Genomic DNA, 26,876 nt, shown 5'->3' on the forward strand with positions numbered 1-26,876 from the left:
TTACTGGATTTCAGTTCCAAAATGCTGACCCTCTCTTTCAGGAGGAAGGAGCATGGTTATCTGGAGGATGCGGCTCAGTCACCTCCTCACTGTAGGAGAGTGAGAGATGTATGGGCTGTTTCACCCTCCTTGACTTGGAAGGGAAAGTTAGCATGCCTAAACTTCCCTCATCCAATTTAAAGAAAACAAACCAAAAAAGTTGTGTTCAGAAACCACCATGCTGATTCCAACAGGGTTAAAGTTTCTCCGGCAGTGTGCCTTTTGGAGGTTTGGATTTTTTTTACTATTACTTGGATAAAAAAATGAATAAAGATAAGACATGCATTTTTCTTTTTCTATCAATGTACTTCTTTAATGGTTAAACACAAAAAGGGGCTACTAGAAGCATCCTGAATTACAGCTTAAATGAGTTTAAAATTCCAGTTGCTTATAGTTTAAAAAAAAAAGCCTTAAACCAAATGGTCTCAGTGGGGTGATGCATGGGCAAAATGTAAAATGACACATAATGAAATAAAGTAATTTTATTTGCAAACCTATTTGAAAGGCTGGTACAGAATGTAATGATCAAGCAGAAGCAGTCTGGCATTTCTCTTGGTGTACTTTTGCAGAATTATGTGACCCAAGAAAGAAAACATTAAGATGTTCTGATTTTACCCTATAGGACAGAGAAATACACTTTGGTTAATGCTTACCATAATTCTATCTACTTGGCTCAGACAGTTATATTTTTATGAATCTTACGTTACTTTCTGTCACCCTCTAGGCAACAATATAGAGTTATTACAGTATAAAGGAAAATGCTTCCTGTTGAGCTTATACTTGAACAAGTCTTAACCAAGTGGAAGCTCTTAATAAAAGGGTAAGTATACTAAGGAATAAACAGGTAGAGTGAATAAAAAAGGAATATGGGCTTTATGGATGCTTGGGTTGATGGCATAGAAACACAGAAACACAGAAAACTCCAAGGTAAAGCTGACACGTTAAGCTACATCAGAAATCTGAGGGGGTTAGAATTTTGTTAAGTGAATTTAGTGCTCATTAAGGGATTTGTGGTGTCAGCATTATAAAGCAAAGTCCTCTCTCGCCCTCAGAATTGGAACAGCACAGTGCAGCAATATTAATTCCACGGCCGTTCCCTTCTTGGCCTCGCCAATAAAATTATTACCCAGGGACCCAATTGTTCGGCACTGCTCAGTGAGTGCCTCCTCATGAGGAATTGAGCTGAAATCACTGGCTCTTTTAATGTGGCACACAGATTGTAACACACTGTGCCATGCCAGGCTTGAAACACAGACGGCTTTCACCTTTAGTTTAAAGGAAAATATTGTGAATTACTCTTGTTGCTTGCTATAAGTGTCTCCCTGAAATATCCACAGAAACTGTTTCCTTCTGCTTTACATCTCTCATCATTTTCCCCTTTGTTCTCAGTCTAGTTATTTTGACTAGAAGTTTATTTTGCAGAAATAGAGATCCCCAAGTACTAACCAGACTTAGGAAAAAATATCAGTGTGTAAGTTTTCAAATCAGTTATGTGGAGCACAGAAAACAGTGTGGTGTGGAAAACACTGATGAGATTGAAAAAGCTATGCTTGGTCTCTCTGTGCATCTTTCTCTCTTAGCTGAAAGTCAGCTCAATATAGTTTTCATTCTACTGGAAACTCTTTATAATGAGCATACACACTTATTGCAAACCCTTTTTCGCTATGGCCCCACGTGGCTTTTTAAGCCCAAATATAAAGCTTTCCTCAGCATTACCTTATCCTTTCGTTCAGACATCATTCAAAGCTACAGTTGACTTTCTAAATTACATCATATGTAAGTAGATTTATTTTTCCTTTTCTGCAGATACAGTTTAATTTCCTTTTCCAATTTGCATGGGTGCACACTCATAAATTTTAAATATATTTAACCTCTTCTTGAAAAATCCTTTGAATTTCTCTAAGGTCCATGACCTTTAACTTTGATATACAACCTTTTCTACATTAAAATCCACTAAGACATCCAGAAATAATGCTTTAAACACCTTACTGCCTTTTGAAAAGGTCCTCTTTTTCCCTCATTAAACAAAACATTCTCCTGCATGGTGGTCCTGGTAGTCTAGAAATGAGGGCTTCAGCTGAGAGACATTTTCTGGGGCTTTGCTGATCACACAGTTCATCAAGTTTCAAATTAGTGAGGGAAGGTTGGATGGGCCATCCTGGATCCAAACAGCAATCCTGCAAGCCCAGGAACTGACCAGCGCCTGCAGCTGTTAGAGAACACATTTCAGCAGGACAATGATAGGTTAACTTGCACCCATGGCAAGTCCTTTGTCAGCTTCTGAGATGTTACCAGTGATGAAAGGATCCCACCCTAAACTGTGGAGTTTTCTTTTAAGTGCCTGCTATTTCTGTACAGTCCTCTTGTCACCCAGGCAGATCGTTACCGCTCTCATCTCCTGTTCCTCACCATCAGATGCCCCTTTCTAGGAGTAACTCCCCTGAGAAGTCCACATCCACACCTGCCAGATGACCATGCTGAACTATTTCCTTGAATCTAATAAACCTTTACCATGAAAGGCAAGAAGCAGGAAGCAAAGGACCTATATCCTGAGCTGAGCACCTTTGCTTAGGTTTGGAGAAGAGTAGGTAGCAACCTCCAAGCCCAGTTTGAATGATTTGTCTGGGACAGCAAGCAGGGACAGCCTGTTTCAGATCCCGGAGAAGATGACCTGAGGACCACAGCTGGCCAGAATGGGATTGGCATGCTGGCTCTAATTCCATTCCCACCTCATGCCCCACAGCAGGTCCTGGCTGCTGGTAACTAATCCCAGCTCACAACAGCACTTGAGACCCCCAGAAAGCACACAGGTGATTGTTCAGCAAGGATCACCTGCCTCCTCCTTGTTTTGGTTTGTAAATGTAATTATCCCAAATTATCTATCTATCTATCTATCTATCTATCTATCTATCTATCTATCTATCTATCTATCTATCTATCTATCTATCTATCTATCTATCTATCTATCTATCTATCTATCTATCTATCTTAATGTAATCTTTCCTCAGTGCTAATTTCTCAGCACTGGCATTACTCAGGGTTTGTCTGTGAGCTGCAGGCAGTGGCTTGAGATGGGGAACACGCACAATGTCTGGCACGATGTGGAGGCAGGCAGGGATTGTGCTGTGCACCACTGCCTTTGTCTCCAGCGTGCCTCTGCCTGTTCAACGAAGGCTGCCAGGCAGCAACCTTGGTCACGCGGAGGTTTTCTTCAGGGACCTACTGCTCCAAGATATGCTCTGAAACGATGCAATCTTAAACTGGTGCAGTCACTGAGAATTGTAATTATGGCATTTATTAAAGCTGTTTACAAGGTGGGAATGTCAGACAAAAGGAAGTACGTAGTAATTGCTTAACAGAATCTGACATCTCTCACAAATTCAGAAATTTTTGGAGGAAAGATGAGGGACATGTTAATAACCTTTCTCTTTCAGGTCCAAGGGGCATTGTGTGCTGCTGGCAGTGGTGACCAGCTTGAGCCTCCATCCACTGATCCTTTGGCCACTTTGTTTGATGGCCCCTGACATCTGTTGGGGGGTGACTGGCAGGCATGTGTAATAGGGAGCTGTCACTGGGGACACCCTCTTCGCTGCCCCACATGCCTGACCCCAACCTGAAGACCCCTCAATGGGCTCTGCTTTGGAGGATGGCGTGTACCTGTCGTGCTCATTGCCAGCAGGTCGTGCCCTCCCCATCACCAAGAAAGCTACCATCCAGCAAAAGGGCTTTGTTCAACCCAGACCCCAGGGAAAACCCACTCATAGCGTTGGGTTCAGTCCTTTTGTTTCCAGGTTAAAAACTTGACCTTCCCCTCCCCTGAGCCTGAAACAGCCCTCACAGCACTTCCGTTCAGCAATTACATTTTCTTTTTAAATCTTTCTTTGGGGCTCAGGTGACAAAAAGACTTTCATAATATAAATAGGTCTCAAAACCTTTTGTGTGGGTAAAAAAACTAGAGGAAAGAGAAAAACAACAGAAAAAAAAAATCTCTGTCTTTCTAATTGGCATAATTCCTTCAGCCCTGGCTTATAATTCAAGATGGATCAATTCTGCAGCTGACAAGATAGATGATGTCATCAGTACTCGGAAGCAGCAATTTATATTTCTTTGTTTGGGGACACAGCCATCCACCTACCTCCACAGGGGTCCTATGTGTGAATCAAGAGCAATATGTGGCCAGTAGACTAAGACTTGACTTAGACTTCCAGCCATGCAACTTATTAAAATAATAAATATTTCCATTATCCAGAGAATCCGTTATAGTTCTCTGGTTTAGCTATTGTTAACTAATAATTTGGATTAATTACCAAGTTAAATCATTAAAAATTAAATCCATATATTTTGCTTCTTTAAAAGAACGATAGCTTGCAACCATTTGTGTATTATGCATGTTAAGTGGGAGAGTGATGAAATATGTTGCGTTAACTTAACTTTGACAGCATCTGTATCCATGCCATATTACACTCTGATCTTATCAAATCTCAGAAGCTACAGTGTATAAATAGAATGTGATGATATTTGCAGGAGAGAAATCACTCACAATATTTTTGGCATCTTCTGTAGTGACTAGAGAAGAGCCACCTAAAGAATACAGCACATAATAATCCAATAAAGGGGTGTATAAGAGCGTAGAATCAAGGAGTACTTACACCTGCTGAGTCAGAGTTAAGGTTAGGCATACGTTAGCAATCAGATATAAACACAACTTTCATCCTAAGGAGTTTCAAAGCAGATTGCAAGCTTAAATAAATAGGGAAACCCAATTCAGAGCTCATTTCACTCTCTGCTGAAGCAAAACCAGCCATAGTGCTGGAACTTAGCACTGACTTATTGAAATATTATCAGCTTAAAGACATACAGATACAGGAGGAAAGTAAAGCTATTTAGAGAGTAAAAAATTGTTCACAAATGTACATCTTATTATGTTAAGAGTACTAAACTGTGGACTGTGCAACTGCTCAAACTGCAAGTTACTGAGCTCAGTATGAGAAAAACAGTGAAACTGGATAGGCTGTGATATACAAGTGGCTACAGTAAATAATCCAGTGGGTTTGCCTTGTTGTAAACTACTAGGTTATGAAAAACTACTACATTTAAGACTCTTTACAATTAAGCCTATAAGTATATAATTATAATGGAACACTCTATTTGAATTTAAATAGCAAACCTATTATAAACTATAGTCATTAGACTGCTTTCGAGATTCCCGGAAAAACAAAACACATTCTAAAGCACTGAGACACTGACTCTGCAAAACCAGCACTAGTTTAGGATTCTTTGCCCCTGTGGAGCAGGTGCCCATCTGAAGTAGGTACTACTCAGAATGGTAATGAAATGCTTAAGCAGCAAGACTAAATAATGCTTCTTGGCTTCTTCATCCCTTGGAAGAGATTTGCGTCGAGGCATTGTGTAAACATGCACTGAGGAACCACATATGTCCTGTGCCAGCCTATACAAGAGCTCAGAGCAGTTAATGGAGCTGCCATGGGAGGACTGCCTTGCAATGAGAGCTAGAAGTGCATTGCACACCAAGAAATGTGTGACTAGGCTTAGTAGCCCTCTCCTCGAGCAATGCAGCAGTCTGGCCTCTGAAGGAATTGCTGATGGATTAGAATGTTCAGATAAGAGCAGGCATGGATTTACTGGAGAGACATGGTGAGAGGTAACAGCCCTCACTTTGTCCCTGAAACTGCAAGATGCACTGTCTAATCCTGGACCACACTCTTTGTACATGGCTGTGAGGCTGCCCCAGCAACTGCTGAAATTCACAGGCAAAAAAAAAGGTACTGCCCATGTGCCACCATGAATGCATTGGTGTGTCACAAGTGGGGTAAGATGTAGAAAATCACATTTTTGAGATTCACTGTACTGATGCTAAAGTATTTCCTACACTGGTCACCTCTAGAACTCCTCTCCTCTTCTTTGAAAGCATTCAGCTAAGGTCTTATGAATTCTCTGGCAATTAATTTCTTGGGTACACGTTTTAAAGGTAGGTCATACCAAAGAGATACTATGGCGATATTTTGCATAGAGGATGTTGACAAAGAATATAGTATTCCTCACCTCCCCCTTATTTTATGGTGCATTAAAAATATCTTAACTCTTCCTCAGGCTATGTTGCTATGCCACACTTATGACAGAGAGTCTGAGAAGTGGGAGATACCAACTTTTAAGACGATGTTCAGCTTTACTGATACATGCAATCTTTATGTAAGGTATTTGAATTACACACTGTTCCTAGGCCTTCAGCTCTTCTTACAAAGTCTGCTTGACGGGGCACAGTTGCTTGCTTATTCTTAATGAAAAGTTGTTAACAGAGGAAAGAGCACAATGAGGGGGCAAGTAACGTCTACATGAATCATTAAAAATATATGTACAACAAGCAGGATTAGATAGCACACAGAATACTTTTATTTATATATAACACCATGCTTTCATAAAGAGGCAGGATTCACTCCCTACAGGAGCTGAAAATATGTTGACAAGTCACACAGCAAGGGATGACAGGGGAGAGCTGGTAGCTGTGGGGAAGCTGTGGGTTGCAACAGGCAGTGTGGAAGGAGTTCCTTCAGGCACAATCCTGAAGTCCTTTTAAACAGTCTGCATTAATTTATTGTATGTTAGTGTTCTGATCATGGAATGCATTGGAGATAGACGGGACATTTTTAAGTAAGACAGTAGCAAGTGAGGTTACTGTTCTGTGGCTGGCAAGCGGAAAGCATTTGAATGAATGAGACTATGGAGTACAGAGAACGCTCCAGCCACAGGAACCAACCGCAGTGTTATGCTGAGGAGTCAGCAGAGGAGCACAGCAAAGTCCCGAGCCTGCCCAACCAGGAAGCAAAATTAGGGGGAGAAGGTTAAAGGTCGCACATACATGGAATTTCCAAAATGCCACCAGGGCCAGAGGAAAAAAGGGGAAACATCCAGCACTTGGCATTTAACCAAAGTAGTCGAGATTTTCAATTGACATTAATTTCAATGCAATTAGTCTTGATGTTCTCTGCTCCGCATGAGAAGAGAATCACGGCCATGATGGGAAAGAAAAGAAAACCACAATAATAATATATAATATACATGCAAGAAATGTAAAAGAAAAATAATAATTTTTTGTGTTAAAACATATTAAAAACATAAAACATACTGCCTATGTCGCTATCATTATGTATTACTGTTTGAAATTTAATTCACTCAGTGCTATTCATGCTGTTTGTTTACTTTTTCTATTGATCTCAGTTTGGATGATGAATTTAGACTACAGAATTTTGCTTCCAAGTTTCCACGTGTTTGTGAGCTACCACTTGTGAGTTGCAGTCCACCCTGTGCTTTACAGAATGACCTTTGATCTGCTCCAGTGCTGATGTAAAGGGAGTCTACCTCTAGCAATTTAGTCCATAAAGACAGCCTAAGCCTGCCCCGCCATATGCACTATTTCAGGGGTGATTTAAGCACTTCTGCAAATCATTGTGCAAGCTGAGTCCCAGGGAAAGAATCTGTGCCATGCTACAATATGGGTTGCACAACTTTCCTTAAAATAAGAACAGTGAGGCAGCACAGGCTGTGTCTTGAAAAGGTCAGAGTAAATATGCTACCCTTCGCTCCTTCACACATAACTAATATATTTATTGAGAATGTTATCTGCTTTGCAAGCTCAACCTTTCAGCCATGGTAAGCTTTACTTCAGCAGACAGAAAAATCTGTTTTCAGATGGGTTTACATGTCCATTTAGTACTGGACCAAGCCTGGCATCTGAATTGGCCTGAGTTTTTCTCATTTTCATCTTCATTTGCTCTGGTTAGATGGGGAGTGCCTCAAGCCTTCTCAAATGGGACATGTCCTTCTGCCTCCCCCAGGTAAGGTGAGGAGACAAACCTGGCAGGAGCCGGCTCCCGTGTGTCAATCCAGGGCAAAGATGTGCCACATCCAGAGGGGTCGGGGGACTTCTGGCAGTAGGAGGCAGCACCACCTTGGCTGTGCAAGGGAACGGAAGCAGCTCTGGAGTGGCTCGGGACTTTCAGATGATTTGCCGAAAGCTGCGTGCAAACTGTAGGGGTTTTCAAACCTTTCCCTTGCAGCGTGCCTACGCTGCAGCCAAAGCTGCGGCTGCAGCCCATGCAGGATTACCAACCCTAAATTAAATCGAACTAACTCAGAAACAAATGACATAGTCACAAAATCAGACGAGAAGCCTGCGTAAATACTTGAGCCTGAACAAGTATTTTCTTGTTCTGGGCTGCCAGGGTGCCACGCACATCGGGGTGTCCCTAGCCAGCTGCCAGCTGGATTGGGATGGTCTCCAGGAGCAGGGATCTCCCAGTGTGGGATTGCTCTGCAGATATTCGCGTTGGCGCTGTTGCATGAATAGCCCCCTCTTTTCATCACAGATTTTGCACATTTCTTCTCCCCGTCTGCGATGACATGGCACTTCTCTGGCAGCTACTCACTGCTTAGCTGAAAAGCTCAACATTCTGGAAAGTATTTAATGTGCATTAACCTCTCCTAATGTGATTCAGCAACTACAAATAAGGAGCGCCTGCCTCCCTTGGCCAGCCAGATATCACAGCCAGTGCCTCACGCAGGCTGGATGGACAGCGTGAGGCGTCTGACTCGCTTTGGGTGGCAAACGCTGATGATTGGTACTTGTATTTTTAACTAGAGATCACTCATTTTTAAAGGTTTCATGCAATCCAGGGACCTTTAATGAGCTACGCAGCTCTAGGTGGACCTGCGTGGAGATGGAGACTTGCACAGATGCAGTTTATTACACATCTAATGAGGAATCGTTGTATAAAGGCCTTGAGCCACCTCAACTGTGGAGAGTGCTGGGGGGGGGGGGGGAAAGCACCGTGGGTGGCCGGTTCCAGAGCAGGGGGGCCACGGTCCCATCCCACAATAAATATCACAGTTTCTTCCTAGTGTTTCTCTGCTGAACGTCCTGGTGCACACCACGCATGAGGTGCTCGTCAGTCGGGGTGCTGTGGCCCACCCGAGGGCAACCGGCTAGAAGGAGGACGAGGAAGACGGGGAAAACCCCTACCCCAAACCCAACTCCGGCGGGCCAAACCCTACACTGGGGGTGCAAGTTCTCGCAAACTCCCGGTGCCCGGCGGGCTGTGCCGCCCCCCCCTCGCCCCCCCGCGCCGAGCGGGCGCTGCGCGGGTGCTGCGCGGGCGCAGCGTGCGCGGGGCGGGCGCTGCCTCGGCCGCGCTCCCGGCGCGCGGGTGGGAGGGAGGAGGCGCGGGGGAGCGGGGCGGGAGCGCAGCGCGGCGGCGGCGGCCGAGCCGAGCCCAGCCGAGTCGAGCCCAGCCGCGCCGCTCGCACAAGAGCAGTGGCACCGTGTGCTCGCTTTTGGGGGGAGCGTGTTTGCTTTCCTTTTAGGGGGAAGCGGGAGGAAGGTGGCCGTGGGGGTCCGTCCCTGCCCGCGCGTGTGCGGAGAGGGGCCGCCGGCAGCGCCGGGGGTGCTCCGTGCCCTCGCCCTGCCCGCGGTGCAGTTACGATGCGCCCCGGACGCCGTGTGGTTGCAGCGCGCCGGCGCTAACATCGCTCACCATGGACAGCTTCGACTTAGCTCTCCTTCAGGAGTGGGACCTGGACTCTCTATGGTGAGTGGTGCCCCTGCTCCCCGCAGGCGCGGGGACAGAGGGGCTGCGGGAGATGTGCGGTTACTAAAGGGTTGTGATAACTGGGGGATGTGCAATAATTTGGAATGGGTGTCCACTTTCCTAGAGAGGTGGAAAAAATGTGGGGTGCAGTAATAGTGGGTGTGTGATAAGGGGAGTACACTGGCTCGAGGGTGCAATAACTGGGGCAGCGGGTGCATTAGCAGAGGGTGCAGTACCCCGGGAGGTGTCTCTCCTGCCACTTGCTCTCCCAGCATTGCTGGCCCGGCAGGAGCAGAGGGAAGGGTACCCCGATCCCCTGGCTGCCAGAGTGGATCCAGGAGGTGAGTGCGGTGTTTGGCTGAGGGCGGAGGACTCCTGCGCTCGCCCCTCTGCCGCCCCCCCCCCCCCCCAATAGTACCTTGTGCTCACCCGCCTCTGGTACCCCGGTTTGCGCTCCCGTAGCTCATCACCCATTCTTCCTGCACACCCCTTTAAAACCATCCCCTCCTCGCCCCCTACTCCCTGCAACTCCCTCCCGGACTGTCTTTATTGCGCCCCCCCATTGCATGCCCTTGACCTCCCCCTGCTCACCCCCGTCCCAGCGGCGGGTGCGGGGCTGCCAGGGAGGAGGGGAAACAATTTCTAGAAATGTCATTAGCGGCTGGAGGTGGGAAGCGCTGCCCTCCCCCCCGCACCACCTCCCCAAGCTGCTGCCTCTGCCAAGTCCTGGAGTTTGCTGCGGGAAGCACGCTGCCCCCGGGCGGCCGCCGCTCCACGCCGCCGGCTTGGCCCTAGGGCGGCGGGCTCCCGTCGGGTCCGTGTGGGGTCCGCGGGGTGGGGCGGACGCGCTCCGCTCACCGCCGGAGCCACCCGGTGTGCGGGGAAGAGCCCCCGGGCCGCGCCGGGACCCCCGGGGCGATGCCGCGATGGGAGCCCGCGGTGATACGCGATGCCGGCGAAGCCCCCGGTGGGACGCAGGTGGGATGCAGCGGGGCCCCGCCGCTCCCCCCGCGCCGTGGGCAGGCGGTGTGTGCCTGGCGCGGCGGGGCGGGGTGCGCTCCGCCGGGGCAGCGCCCGCAGTGCGCGCTCGGCCGGCCGGGTCGGGAGTGCGGGGTGATGAGGTTACTTTTGCCTGACATGTTACTGGTGTGCGTTTTATTTTAAACCTTGATACATGATCTATAGCTTCTGTCAGTAGGGTGCGCGTTCTACAGCGCCGGCTTACGTCCCCGGTGGCAGGTGTAGCGAAATAAGCCGGACCAGCGTGTCCCGTTAGTTGAGCCGCTTCTTACAAAAGGACCTCAGGATGACGAGAACAGCTTGCGCTCCATAATATGGGTGCTTATAAATGCATACATTGATAATATCGAGCCTAATACAACTTTTGTATTGCTGTGGGAACTTTAAAGAGTACATATAATACAAAATTAGTTACTACCCCATACAAGTTTTTAGTTACAGTATTTCTGCCTATGACACAAGATTATATCCTCGTTTCAATTATAAATACTAACATGCAGTTTATATCCAAACGATAACATTTATCTCTGGCCTGATTTTAAGTTTACAGTCTGTATGCATGGGTTTACGATTAAATTACACTTTTTTTCTACTAAACGAGAACGGGAGAAATAATACTTTTACACATTTGAATGCTTTTCCTTTTCTTCTTGAATGAAGACAAACTTTGGGGAAATTTCCTTTTTCCAGAAAAAGTGGGCTGTCCATTAGGCGATTCCACAAGCTGGCTATTTGAGTTAATAATGAATTTGAAAAACTAATGATGTAACTCTGGGACATTAGGGCTTTAGGCTGGCGAATGCTCCTTCTCATAACATTTTTAGCATGCTTTTTGACTGTTGTGGAGCCACATTCAAATGACTTTGGTTGCCATGAAGCTCCTGTACAGGTCCAAAAGGCATGAACTGTTTTCAAGCTAAATTATCTGCTTAAAAATACCTGTATTTGACTTGCAGGTGATCTTGTGGTTTCGTAGCTCTTATTGTTTTTCCTTCTATAGTTGTTGCAGTTTAGAAGTTGAGTTCATCAAAAGGGCTTCAAAAAGTACGTGAAAAGCCATTATGTAGTGGCAGGCCTACGTTCATTGCTAAACTTTCACCCTTTTGTAGGGGTTGAACCCCACAATTGCCCAGAACAGTGCCTAGTGAGGGGGGAGCAGGGTGTTTGCAGGTATTTGCTGTTTTGTGTCTGAGTCCTTTTGGGGCACTAGGTTGCGCTGAGTGGCTTTAGCTTGGAGTATTTGAGATCATGGGCTGGAAGTTCATTGTGAAGCAGCTGTTTTGGCAAATGGTTCAAAATAGTCAGTTTTGAAAAGTTGTACAAGCAGTAATAAATAAAAACTTACTTTTGCTTAGTGAGGCCTTCCAAAGTCTGTTGTGAAGGCCATCAGTGCCTCGGGGCCCTCAGTCAGTCTCCCATTGCAGGTGAGGTGCCTGTTGCACGCTGCCCTCCTGCTGTCCTGCCCGCTCACCACTGGGCAGGTTATGGACATTCTCCAGAAACCTGGTTTGAATTCGGTACTACACTAAGGAAAACAATGCTGTTATGATAATGTTAAGCTCTGAAGGCTTGTGAGGATGCCTTCAAAGTTGTGCAGTTGTTGCCAATAAGGGAAATAAAATATACTACATAGATAGAAAGTACTTCATGGCAAAGAGCAACTCTTAGAGACTTAATTTTCTCTGCAGCAAGAATGAATGTTGTCCTCTTTTCTTTTGAATGTAGCCATAATGGCAATTTGCACACTTAATTTATGACTGAAAATCCACTTTTTGCAGTATTTGGTGAACATTTTGCTTAAAAGTATGGTAATTAAATATTAATGTGCTGTTCCAAAGTGCTTTCTTTGATTTGAGATATTCTTGGAAAATCAGAAGGGGTTTCCAAATGAACAGCAGCATGCTAATCAATTCTCATTGATTGTTACTATTATACTATTAATGAATTTTTTCTCTAATTAATACATGCTATGTCTTTTATTTTGCTATAGCGTAGAAAATGTAATGGCTATAAAACAGCATTTAACTAGTAAACTGCAATGAGAGAATATTGTAATCTGTTTTTTACTAAACAGTAGTTTTTCAAGGTTGTGTTGATGCCAATAACACTTCTGCTTCCCAGAAAACAACCATAATTCGAATAGTGAAAGCTGAGCACAAACTCAAATAGAAATTTTAAGAAAACATGCCAATCTGTGGCATAAACAAAAATTGTGCCCATTGGTAAGCTTTTTCTGGAACACTTTGGGGTGATCAGCCCAACTTAATTCAAGGTGTTATTACTCCTGACTAACACAGTTATCCTGAACACAGGACACTAATGACTTCAAACCACAGCCCCATCTCCTGTTTTTCTTTCTCCATGTATTTGTTTGTGCGCTGCATGGGTAGTTTTACTTGTCCAGACTCAAGGATGTGGATTCTCCAGTGCCTTACAGCTTTGCGTTTGTATACACTGGACAAAAAGAGATGGAAAATCTCAGACGTGTTTTATATGCCTCTTTTGCAGCAGAAGACATACTATACATGAGTGCCAGGACTAGTTCTGCATTACAGGCATTTGTGTTATTTGCCTTATGTAACAAATCTAGACCAAAATTCAGCCAGTTCCTTAACTCTGTGCTCAGGCACAGCGATAGCCCCGGTGAAGACCAGTTAGTAAAGGCTCTCCTCGCATGCTGATGAGATAACACATGTAGGCGGAGTTGTTCCCCATTCATTAAAAGCAATTAGCAGATATATTAAAGCACTTACTGTGTTGTACCAAACAAGAAAATAATCTTGAATGTAAGATATTTGTTAGCCACAAATGAAACCGTGTTTGTTTAAGTAAAAGAAGCCAAGTATGTAATTGGTTTATTTGGTACTTATCTGATACTTCTGTGAGTTTTGAGTTAGCATCAGTTTTGTCGGGGTTGGATAGTCATGTAAAAAATGTATAGCTGTATAGCTTCCAAGCTGAGATCAATATCAAATGCCACAGTATAAGATGGCCCAGTGTGTTTTACAGACCACATATTGAATTATTAGTTCATTTGCTATCTTTGGGTCTGTTCCTGCTCCATTTGAAGTCAATGAGAGTTTTGTTTGGAAGTTGCTATTAACAAAAACTGGTCAGACATCCAGCAGTCTTATAAATGAACCTTTTGTAACTTCTTGATCCCAGGTTGTCTAGCTTTTAGTCACTACACTTTGTGTAAGGCAAGATTTTTTTTCCGTATGTTGCACAGTGTTTACTAGAGACAGTTTTAGAAAGCTACTTCCACATATGCTTCTTCAGTCAAAGTAGAAGATCAAGATGTTTATTTTCAGATAGCTCCTTACTGTTACTTTGGGGGAAAACAGTCACTCCTGCCATTCTCTCGGTGTGGGACAGGCTGGACCAGCTTAACGTTTTTACAGACAATACTCAGCAATAAGACCTCCCTCTCACAAAAAAAAAGCATTAAGTTAGTGTTTTATTTTATCTCCCATCTCCTTTACACATCTACTTCAGCCTGTGTCTTGGACTTTGCCCCTTATTTCTTTCTCTTTAGCTCTTGGACTCTTTCAAACAATAATGCTTGAAATAATCTTTGTCCCCTTCTTATTTCTCTCTGTGGTGTTTCCCTTTTTGCCTTCCTCCCAGTCTCACCTCACAGTTACTACCTTCCCTTCATTGAGATCCTATCTAAAAATTTGTTCTTTCTGTGATGATTATAAGTTGTGAGCAAACAATAACACAAATTATAACTATAGATTGTTCCCTTCTCCTGCTTTCACAGCATGTTCTCTCTTCCTGATGCCTGTTTTTTAGGTTGGAAGCCTTTTGGGTCAGGAACTGCTTTTATTGTTTAAGTTTCTTTTTCTTACAGCATTGAACATATTGTATGTGCTAAAACATTATAAATAATAAGAGGAGCAAGCTTTTCATGGTCATAATACTTTATAAACATCAGCTGAATAATAATATTTTAAAAACACATCTGCTGTGACGTGTGAATGCCCATTTGCTGTGTGTAATGTACCATGTCCTCCTCTCTTGCTTTAAGTCTCTACTGAATCCAGAGGCTTTGTCACTTTATATCAGATGAGAATCTGGCCCATCATCCCCGATTCACAGTACTCAGTTACCTTTTTTTTTAAAGAATAATTAGTTTTCTACACTTCTGCTTTGTTTTTGTGTAATAAGTAAAATTCTGATATGCTAGTAGGACAGTGGATGTGTTTTCATCTCTTTCCCTGAGGACTGTTTGAGCACCCGTGCCCAATTGTGTGATGTTAGAGATGAACGGTCCTTTGGGCTTTGATTTTGACACTCAGACCTGTAGATTTGTGCTCCTCTGGGGATGCATTCATCAGAAGTTGAGGCAAAAACCTTACTGGGTTATTGGAGAAGGATTCAGAAGAGGGCATGAGATGCATACAGCATTTCCCATTTTATGTGAATATTTTGAGGAAAATACCAGGTTTCTTAAAACTAGTGGAAGTTTTAAGCCAAAAAATACTAGCTGTGGGAACATCTTGTCATCTATATATTAGCAATGACATCATACTCAACTCCACAACACTCTCATTGAAGACAGCAACTGTTTAATTGCAAGGTTTTTAACCTTATATAACAGATTAATCCATTTGCATCATATTTATGACTAGGAAACAACAAAGCATAGATAAAAAGAGAGATACTTTACAGTCTGGTCATAACATTTCTAACAATAGGAGTAATAAAATCTATAGAAATGAAGAAAAACTGATACCACATACAGCTGGAAATCAGGGAGGTTAAATTCTCTGTGAGATGATGTCACATCTGACAGACTGATCAGGTTGTAACTGTGAAGTGGCCTTGTCACGAAAAGAGGTTTCAAAAGGATATTTTCTAGGAAACTCATGGGGTGGTTAGCATTAAGGCTAATTCCAGGGAAAACCCCCAAGTTCTTTGTGGAAAAACTGAAAACAGGAAAAGGGAAAGCTTTTTTGATTTTGAACAGACCTAGCTCTTCGTAAACCCTGCCCTGCTGGGGAGTGGGAATTACTGTTTCAGTGCTGCTGCTGCAAAGCTGGATTTGCTTGCTGACTGCTCCCAGGGAGCCCGCTGGTCCCCATGCCAGCCAAATCCACTGTGTTCACATCATTACCAGCAGGGCTACTCACTAGTCTTCTATCTCTTAAAATCAGTATTAAGACACTGGTTGTACTTGCTGGTGCTGCCTAAGGCCCCAGGAGAGCAAAAATAGACATTTGTAGTTGAATACTCAGGTAATAATCTATATAGTTTCTGAATAATTTGTGGGTAACTACAGATCTATACTTAAAGAGCGAATGAACTGTAGTGACAGTTAAATGAACGTGATGACAATTATTAATATTCTGTGCTAAACATCTTCTGTATAATTTCAAAAATAAAGATGCATAACCTGTGTTCCTCTCTTACAGCTTGATATCTCAACTTTCCTAGTACCTTAAGCAAGCAAAAAGTAGTGTTAGTGACTTAAGATGACTGTGTTCTATCCTCTTAGGAAGATTTAAACCTGCATGCATGTACCAAGGACTTGGATATGGATGTACCTTGGGAAATATGACAGTAGGAATGCAATTTAAACTTATCCTTGGAGATCCTTTGTGTATTTTTGAAAAAATAAATTAGTTCCAATGCAGCAGTGGTGGTCTCAGCAGTCAGGAAACACTTAAAATTATGCAGAAGGGACTAGAAATCTTTGCTAAGAAGCTTTTTGTTACTGTGTTTTGTTTCTCAATAAAGATGATCCACAACTGTAAGTACTTAAAACTAAAAGTAAGAAGTTATATCTGACAAAGCTGCACAACTTCTTAATGTAACCCTGTCTTTCTGTGTGGTTGTTTTCACATGTTTTAGACCAAAGAAAGAGTGGTTTGTGGCTTAGCCTGGTTTGACTACATGGCAGGAGTGGGCAAATAGAGGATAAAGGTGGCATCTTCTTATGCTGAGTATGTTTTGATTGCTTTGAGGTGTGATCATTTCTTGTTGCACGTTGAAATCTGTTAAGAAGAAACTCATGTCCTCCCTAGCTCATGCATTGCCATGATGGTGCAGTCTAGGTGACAGGTATTACGATGACCTATGGTGGTAAGAAAAATGCAAATATGACAGTGAGATGGATCAGGAGGAAAAAACATTGGTGAAGTATGCATTTGCATGGTTCAGATTCAAAAGTCATCCCAGCACTGGTCTCTCCAACTACCTACCTGCCTGTTTCTGTCCTTGCCTTCTTTGTTTTGGTCACTGTGAAGGTTTTGGGGAACCTGTTCTGATGTACAGGTGCTGGCAGATGTCCTTAAACCTCCTTTGGGGGACGGTTAGCTTTTTTTTCTGATGATGCTAAATGGTGTCTGCCTCCTAGTGATGCACCAAGACAAAATTGATTCTTTCTATCATTGACTGTTTGTGATTGACCAGGAGGGTTTGTCTTTCAGGTATGTCGATTTTAGGAGGGAATGATGTAATTTTAATGTTTTTGTGCTCCTTTGTCTTAAAACAGCAAGTGCAGTAGGTGGTTGAACCTCAGTCCAGCAAAAATGAACAGTTTGTTGACAGAGATACTCTGGAGAAGATAATTATATTGATATGAATCCAAAAGAAGACACTGTTTTACGTTTTTTGTTTCTGACAGGCAGGCAGGGGACCTGTCATGTCATCAACTGTTTTAAAGGACAAAGTAACAATAAAAGCTATGCGTGCATTTCTTCATCTGTGTTTGGTAAGGAGAGGGTAACATTTTCTCAGGATGATGACCTTGGGTTAACAAAATGTAACCAGTTTAAAGAGTAAATCAGTATCACAATGTTCTTTGTTTGCAGTTAGGCCTGAAGACTGTCAGGAATTTCTTAATACAAAAGGTGCTTGTGTGCTAGTCCATTTATGCAGGCTCCCTGCAAGAAAACCACCACGATCCCAACTGATCTGAAATAGTATAACCTCTTTGCCTTCTATGTCTGGTTTTGCCAGCGAGTTTGCAGCTAGCTTGTGGAGTTTTGCCCCTTTCATCCTGTATTGTAGAATCATAGAATGGTTTGGGTTGGAAGGGACCTTAAAGATCATCTAGTTCTAATCCCTCTGCCATGGGCAGGGACACCTTCCACTAGACCAGGCTGCTCAAAGTCTCATCCAACAGGCCTTGCAGGGAAGGGGCATCCACAGCTTCTCTGGGCAACCTGTTCCAGTGCCTCACCACTCTCACAGTAAAGAATTTCTTCCTAATACCTAATCTAAACCCACCCTCTTCCAGTTTAAAGCCACTACCCCTTGTCCTGTCACTCCATGCCCTTGTAAGAAGTCCCTCTCCAACTTGCTTGTTGCCCCCTTTTAGGTACTGGAAGGTGCTAATATGTCTTCCTAGAACCTTCTCACAAATTCTTATGTTTCCTTTTTCTAAGAAGGAGTGAATCCCTTCAAAACCCACTCATGCTCTAACATAAAAGGGGCAAGGGTTTGGGGTTTGTTTGCTTGTTTTTTGGTCACTGCCACTGGCTGTGAAAATCTATTCCAAACCCATAGCATTGATAGGAAAAATGTACATGTTACCAATATGTGTGGCTTAATTGCAACTGGACTTGTCTATCTCGTATTGGCCTTTTAAGCCACCAGGGTGCTTGTAGCACATGTGGGTAGAGCTCTTCCCAAATCTTTGTTCGTGAAGCCTAGCCATGATTATGTGGCTTAATGTATCCCTGGCTATTTAGTACAGATGACTTTGCAACATCTGAGGTGAAATGGCATTGAGATAACCCCAACAAAGGAAAGCACAGCTAAATGCTTTTGCTGCTAGAGTTGCACTGGCTTTTGTAGGTCCAAGCAAACTACCTCCTTATGACACTCTTCAAGGCTTTGCACTGTATAAGAACTTACCAACTTGGGTGCGTGGCTGCACGAGCATGATTACGTACCAAGTGGTATAAATGCAACACTTTTTTTTATTGTTGTTCTTAGAAGGGTATAAGTAGCAGTATCTTGAACTAATTACAGCTGATGTAAAGCACATTTAAGGAAACCCATTAGGAGAGAATTAGAACTAGAGCAGATTAGCTATTCTTTAATGGCCTTGACTGTAGATCTTTTGATGCCTTGGTAGCTTTTCTAACACTCATTGCTCATCTGTCTTGACTAAATGACTGAGAAGCTTCTTTCAAGTCACAGTCTGGTTGTAATGTGAAAAAGATCACTGTTTTCAGCTGAAAAAATGATTATCTGGAAAGGTAAACTCTACAGAGTTCTGTACTGTATTTGTTGTTGAGATTTAAAGCATTTTGCTGCTCAGTGTGTCTGTATAATAGAATGAGCAATCCCTAATATGCTTCCTTGGAGTTATTAATTATTTACTTTCTTGAAATACAGATCATAGACTATTTTACATGCCCTCCCTTCTTATAGACTTCCTTGTCTCTCTCTTTATTTTTGTGTGCTTTGCAAATGCCTGTAAATTCATTTTCACTGAAAGGGGAAATAAGTAATTTAGATGATTGCAGCTGTTACATAATTAATTAATTTCAATTTAAAACAATCAAATAGTGCCCATCCATTGTTCTGGGTGCTTTTCTGAGGCATTAAGATTCACAATATCAAAATAAGTTCCAGATGGAAGTGCATACTTTATAATCAGAGAAAAAATTTGTGGTTTTGTCAGAAACCTGAAGAGTCCTGCCCTGATCAAAATAGAAAGTATTATGCTTAAGCCCATTTTTCAAGTTTTGAGTCATTGCTTTAGGAGTTACTTAAAAGTACCGATTTGAAACATTTATAGGGTACTAACTTATAAACAGAACTATAGAGTGAGAGAAACAGTGATGTAGGACTATTTATTAATTTGTTTCCTCAAATACTCCTGGCATCTGTTAAAATGTAACAAGGCTTAGCACACTTTCCCATTTTGGCACTATTCTGTGATATAAAGAAATATTTGCAATAATAAATCATCTCTTTGCTAATAATCAATAAATAATGCATTTGCCTGATAAAAAAGTGTTGGTAAAATGAAATAAAAATATTGAGCAGAAGGAAAAATGGTTGAACTGGTGCACTGAGAAAGTCCATACATTCCTTTACTTTAATAAATACTAGGGTTAGCAGAAGAACTTTTAATGTGGCAGTTTGCAATAAGAATAAAAAGTCTTTTTTGAACATGAAAGATTCTTATATAAGAGTTTTACATTATGTAAATGTTAGTGTTATTGGCAATAGCCCATTATAAAGGAACACTTTATATTCAAAAAAGCATTTGCAAATAATGGGATAGATGCGGCAGTCTCCAGTCCTGACTTGGACAACTTTCTCTTTGAAGTCAATGGAAGTTTTGCCTGAATAAAAGTGGAAGGAATTAGCCCATTCATTATTATCTGAATTACATCAAGAGCTGACTGCTAAACAATAAAATCATGATTCATAACGTAACGGCTTCACTTAATTCTTTTGTAGTCTTAATATATCTCATTATATGGTACTTCTGTTCTTTCCTCTCTGTGCAGTATTCAAATTAATAACAACCACCTTTACATAACTGATGGTTCGACATGTTTTGCTGTCTTAGCAAGATCAAAGGATTTTATATACCCTTTTTGGATAGATATCAAGAATGGGGTGATCAATCTCTTCTGTAACCATTAAGCACAGTGTAAATATCTCAGGGTACCCAATTAGACACAAGTGGTTTGCCAGATGCTGAGAGCATCACCAGTTGTCAGGAGGTTCCCAAATATGTGGGACAGTCCAGAATTTATTAGGGATTAGTGGTGGTTCGAGTTGTCACTCCACTGATTTGTGGTCATTCAGCTGTGCCCTGCCATAAGCAGCCTGCATGATATGTGGAGATAAGGTTTAAGTGACAGATTCTTTGTCTTCCCCTCCCCATCCCTGCTGGCACCTTTGGGTGGGAAGGAGGTAGGGATGGATGGACACTTGTGCTCCAGTTCCTTGCCTGTGACAAGAGAGGAATGTGGGACATAGTGAGTGAGATAGCAAAATTAGAAGAGCATAAGAGAAGCAGACTGAAGAGAACAGCCCAAGAAAAGGGACCCCCAAAAGGCTTTATTATGAAGCTGGAGTTAACCCCTCACCGAGAAGCCATCTGCAGCCTTCAGGCTTTAAGAATTCTTTTTATCTAGAGATGTAATTGAAACAAGATGTGTAACAGCTGCAAGATGTCAGGTTTGTCAAAGTAACTAGAAAAATGAGTTCTAGGACACACACACACACAGAGCAAAGTAACATATAGCTGAAAAAAAAGAAAAGTAATAAATTGTTATATGGGTTAAAAGGAGGAAGAAAAATAGTCAATTAATGAAAGTTGCAGTTAATTCTGGAGCATTGATGCTTTGAAAATAAATTACAATGAAGATTTCCCAGAAGAGTCAACATCCTAACTCTTTACCCCAATAGAAATAATAATGAAACTCCTCATGTTCCCATCATAACTGTATTTCGTTGATGGGTTGGAATGGCTAGTGCTCTGCACTGACTCCGTAATAGAGTGGAAGCTGTGTTATTTTACCCTACTGCCTGTTGCTGTTGTTATTCAGGTGCGTTGCACTTTGCATCTACATAAGGACCCAGATTTGCTGTACTAAGAGATGTGGAGACTTGGGACACACACAGTGGGACCAAAAACTTTGCAGACAGTGACAGGCAAAGGAGAATTATGGATAAAGGCAAAACTGGTCAGCAAAAAAAGACTGGAGTATTTTAATAATCCAAATAGACAGTGGTTACAGCAAGCCACGAGCCTGACACTGCTTCCAAGTGCATGAGTGTAAGCATGATGGGAAAGTCGAGAACTTTCTTTTTAAGAACCTCAGAAGGATCAATGAAGTGATTTTGAGCGTGTTTATGAGGACTCCTCCCAAGTATGAGTGACAGCACAGGAATACCCTGAAGGGGTTAGCTGGAAACTTGGAGAGTGAATTGCCTTAATGGGTCAAGAGAAGACTGGCGTCAGCCTTTTTGTAATAACTTCTGGTACTGATGTTTCATAATGATGAGGATAGGCCACAAATGTCCTTCATGCTGAGGAAAGTGGGAACCAGTGAAGAACTGTGAAGAAAAGGGCCTCATTGTCAAAGCACCCTGCCTGGGATATGCTGCTTGCTGCAGCACCTCAGCTGGAGCTGGCTCTCATCTGTGAAATCCAGTTGTGCAAACGGAGGCATGTATAGCAGCAGAAAAATGCCCTTAGCCAAAGAATTCAGTAGATAGGTAAGGTAAGTCTCAGTAACACATGCTGATAACTATTGGGTATTCTTTAAGGCACTCAGCACCTCATCAGATTACATATGGCACCAATGGGAACTAATTAAATATACCTATTACAGTACTACTATGGAATACTACTCCAGTTCTGCTGCTTTGGATCAGAGTGAGTCTTGGAGCCCACACCTGAATGCCAGTCAAATATACCTAATTCCCACTTTCAGAAATTACTTCGAAATGTACCTCTCATTGAAAGTCTTAAAGAAAATGGAATTCTGATTTTTTGAACAAATATGTAACTCAGGTATTTTCCTTTGCTCAACGCACATTCACATGCAAAAACAGCTAATAAAATTACAGTGTTGCTTATACTGTACTTTGGTTGGCGGCAGAAAAGTCATCTATTAAAGCTGAAGTCATCATAACATTAGGCATTAATGTATCTGCTGGTTGGTAGAGAAGCAGGCTGGCTCTGTTGAAATGCTGCTAGTTCGCCCTCATCCGCTCACAGTTGTCTCTGGAGGATTGGAAAGTATAAACAAGTTTTCTAACAATACATGCTAAGAGTATGCTAAAGTAGCTGCATTTACTTTATCCCAGAAGTCTGTCTCTGTCTGCAGACAAGTACAGAACCAAAGTGAATCCAGAAGTTTGAATATGGTTCCCGTATTTCCTCCAAGGAAGTCTCAGGAGAAAAGGTGATTGTGTGTGCTCACAGATGTCCTGTGTATGTGCAGTAAATCCAGCATTTTCTGAATAGGCTGCTGGCCTTGCTGCACCTGGTAATAAACCCTGGCAATAAATCAGGTGATCTGCACATGCATAATAATTCTGATGCACCTGAATGCCGGCATACAGGATGGACATGCTGTGCACAAGCTGGCAGTTTTCCAGGTCTTCTGGATGTCAGGCTTCCACCGTGACTGGCTTGCCTGGGAGTCCTGGCAAAACTGCTGACATTCTCTTTTCATATCAGTATTTCTAGGGCATATCCAGGGGGAGCGGGACACATAGGGTACTAAAGCTTAAGCATCGTTTTTTAGTGTGCCTATACTCATTCAAGCAGTGATACAACCCTGAAAGTATAAACAACCCAACACCCATAAAGGTGCTCTTTCTGTTAACTTAGGCATTTTTTGCAAATTATACCTCTATTTCCTCGCAAGTTCAAATCTATTCTCCAGTTTCTTTACATGAAGATTTTGTGTGTGTCAGGTGAATGCTCTTACCACTTCAGGGCATCAGCACACTGAGTACCCTGTCAGTGTCCATCAAAACATTTGATTTTGAAGGAGAGCTTTAGCTTAAGAGCTGTCAATGTGTGAGGACCTTCCTGAGGGCTGTGGAGGTCAGAATATCTCAAGCAGGGAGAGATTGGAGCCTGGTAGTCCCATGGTGTGATTGCATTTTGTTCTACCACCTCTGAGGATAGTCAGAAATAGTGAACTCCAGGCTACAGCAGAGGTACTAAAATGGGCCAGGGGTTGCTCCCTGCCCTCTAGGCCAACTGACTTGGCACCAAATATCTTCCTGTGCTGAAAAATCATAGAATTATAGAATCATAGAAAGGTTTGGATTGGAATTGACCACAAAGATCATTTAGTTCCAACACACCTACCAGGGCAGGGATATTATTCACTAGGTCAGGTTGCTCAGGGCCCCATCCAATGTGTCCTTGAACACTTGCAGGGATGGGGCATCCACAGCTTCTCTGGGCATCCTGCTCCAGTGCTTCACAACCCTTTGATTAAAGAATTTCTTCCTAGCATCTAATCCAAACCTGCCTTCCTTCAGTTTAAAACCATTGCCCCTTGTCCTGTCACTGTCTGCCCATATGAAAAGTCCCTCTCCCTCCTTTTTATAAGCTCCTTGAAGGTACTGGAAGGCCTCAGTGAGGTCTCCCTGGAGCCTTCTCTTCTCCAGCAACCCCAGCTCTCTCAGCCTGTTTTCATAGGAGAGGTGCTCCATCCCTCTGATTATCTTCATGGCCTTCCTCTGGGCCCTCTCTAAGAGGTCCACATCTTTCCTGTGTTGAGAACTCCAGAGTGGATGCAGTGCTCCAGGTAGGGTCTCATGAGGGCAGAGTAGAGGCAGAGTATCACTTCCCTTGACCTGCTGGCCACTCCTCTTTTGATGCAGCGCAGGATGTGTTTGGGCCTTCTGGGCTGAGGGCACACACTATTGACTCATGTCTGACTTTTCATCCACCAGAACTCCCAAGTCCTTGCCCGCAGGGCTGCTCTCAATGACTTCTTCTCCTAGTCTGTACTCATATCTGGGATTGCCCTGACCCAGATGCAGCACCTTGCATTTGGACTTATTGAACTTCATGAGGTTCTCTTGGGCCCACTTCTCAAGCTTTTCCAGGCCCCTCTTCATGGCATCCCATCTTTCTGTTATGTCAACTGCACTGCTCAGCTTGTGTCATGTGCAAATTTGCTGAAGGCGCACTCAATCTTACTCGACAGTGTCTTTGATGAAGATACCGAAGAGCATGGGTCCCAAGGCAGAGCCCTGAGGGACACCACTCACCCACCTCCACCTACCTCCACTTGCACATGGAGCCGTTGACCATAAGTCTCTGGCTATGTACATCCAGCCAATTCCTTATCCACTGAATAGTCCATCCATGAAATCCATGTCTCTCCAATTTGGAGATAAGGATGTTATGTGGGACCATGTCAAAGGCTTTACAGAAGTCTAGATAGATGACATCTCTCGGTCTTTCCATGTCGACCATTGCTGTAACTCCCTCATAGAAGGCCACCACATTGGTCAGGTGTGGTTTACCCTTAATAAACAATGTCAACTAAGTTTTACGTTAGTAAGGTAAAACAAGGTAGCCATATGCAACTTGTGTATTATAAATGCTTCCTTGCCACTTGCTTATTGGAAACGCCAAGCATGTACACAAGGGTTTGATTTTATTTTGGTCCAAGTGGAAGCAGGAACAAACCTCATTGAGAAATGGAGGAAGAGAATCACAACAGAGACCGGAGTGGTGCTTCTTTATCTCCACCTCTGTATTCATTTGAGGGGGAAAGAACCTCAGAGTTGTAAGAGTAGGTGACTGATTTTGTAAAAACGAAAACATCTCCTTCTTTACTTTCTCTTGAGCCGCCTTTGCCATCATGATATGGACTCCACAGAAATGAAGCAGGGGACTTTACTGGACTGTAAATCAACTGCACTTGTGTTTAAATAAGGACTATATTCAGAGTAAAGATGCTAGCTTGATTTAAATAAACCAGAAAGCATGTCAAATGATACCAGATACTATTGAGTTACAGTCTTGTGTCTCCTTAGGACTTTCTTACAGTGGTTTTCTGTGCCAATTAAGGACACTGCCTTTAAGCTAATTAGCAATTCTGAGAAAGTTGGAGGGAATTCATGTTTTTCTTCATCTGGGCGACATGCTTATCAAGTCAGCTACCTACAGTCTGATACAGCAGGCTGCCAAAAGACTTGTCACAATTTATGAAAAGGGTTTGTGGTGGAGAGAGAAAGTATAATGAAAACCACATCCACCAATTAAACACCTACATTTCCTTTTAGAGTCCAAACAATGGGCATCTTTCCTTTTGCAAAAGAGATTTCTCAAATCAAAGCAACTCATAGAAGAAATATAAATTAGGAAGGAAGTTGTGAGTAGATCTTTAATGAGTCTCTGGCACAATGACATAGTAAGGCGTGACGCGTTCATGAATATGATATAGCAAAGATTTAGGTTTCAGCAATCAAGCAAAAGTAATGCAACCAAATATGGGATGTGTTCAGGTCAAGGTTTTGGTACCTGTAGTATCAGTCTTTTCCTGATAGGAAAAGAGTACACGTCATGTTTTTCTTAGTCTGTGATACATAGTTTTAACACTCAAAAAGTAGTATCAGTTATATTTTTACTCAAGTGAACAGAAACTGACCTTCTCATAATGATAAAAAGAGGATCTTTGAAAATAACTGTGGACTTTTTAAGCAGAGGATGAAGTAGAGCCTGGATATGACATGTTCAGTGGCATTGCAGGTAGAGACGTAGCAACAGGAGCTTGGAGAGCTATTTTCTCTGAAGAAAATCTCTGTTATAAAAAAAACATTACAGGGACACAGAAGAGCAAAGCAGAGAAAGGGTGTCAAAATTAATTTGCATAATTTTACTGACAAGACATCATACAGTTCATATGGACTGGATGCATTGAAAGGCATTACAAAAACACAGTGCGTAATGATAAAAACAAATTATATTATTATTATTATCAGTGGGTTTGTATTTACCTCAAGTAATGGTCTGTGATACTTGGCACCAGTTGCTCTGAACATTGTGTTAGTGGGTCTGTAAGCAGTTCAGCAGTGTTCACTCTGAGTTGATCAGGTTTGTCCATAGTTGTGTTTTTTCAGATGGAAAGAGTAACTATTTTGGGCTCAGTGTCATGTGAGTACAGCTATGCTGCTTCTAAACTAGAGCCTATAGGGCTGCATGGTGCTATATGTGAAAGTCCTGCTCTGGTTTCTGTTAACTTGGGGATCTCTGCCTGCCTGGGCTGTGTACCTATGCCCAAAGTTTCCCAGAGGATGTAAGCCACCCCTTTTTTGTGGGCATGGGCCACAAAAGGAGAGAGGTGAGCCAGGCTTATTTGTGAGACTGTGTTTCCTAAGGAGGATAGAAAGTCAGTAGATTGCACATTGTACAGTACTTCATAGAGCGATGCATCTTAACCTGAAGTCTGTAATTTAAGGTGTGTGATTACTGGGAAATGCAGTCAGTTTAAGCAAGAGACATTGCTTGTGGGGAGTACAAACTAAGGGAGCACAGAAGAATCTTAGGTCTTCAGTAAAAAGAAAAAGCAAGCAGTTCTGGAAGATCAAAGTACATCAAGAAATCCACAAAGTATGCTTGTTAGCAGGCTGGAGACATACCTAGGTTGGAAGCTGAATGCAGTGCTAGCATACTAGTGGCCTATCTCTCCGAACCACTAAAAATCACTTTCATTATATGTGTCATTTAATATGCTTAGCAACTGACAC

The 26,876-nt window shown here is 42.8% G+C and overlaps 1 protein-coding gene across 3 annotated transcripts in view; it reads left to right on the top strand.

The window, feature by feature from the left end:
- The first annotated feature begins 9,526 nt into the window (after window positions 1-9,526).
- The window catches only part of AFF3 (AF4/FMR2 family member 3), a 329,927-nt gene continuing 312,577 nt past the window's right edge, over window positions 9,527-26,876 (top strand). For all 3 annotated transcript variants that reach the window (XR_001875384.1, XM_017818481.1, XM_017818482.1), the window contains exon 1: window positions 9,527-9,641. Coding sequence is in view for 2 of the 3 variants with exons in the window: in XM_017818481.1 (XP_017673970.1) it covers window positions 9,589-9,641 (53 nt within the window). In the remaining variant the exon portion in view is untranslated. The remainder of the gene's footprint in view (window positions 9,642-26,876) is intronic.

Source organism: Lepidothrix coronata, unplaced genomic scaffold (assembly GCF_001604755.1).
Source record: "Lepidothrix coronata isolate B3197 unplaced genomic scaffold, Lepidothrix_coronata-1.0 Scaffold68, whole genome shotgun sequence".
Lineage (NCBI taxonomy): Eukaryota > Metazoa > Chordata > Aves > Passeriformes > Pipridae > Lepidothrix > Lepidothrix coronata.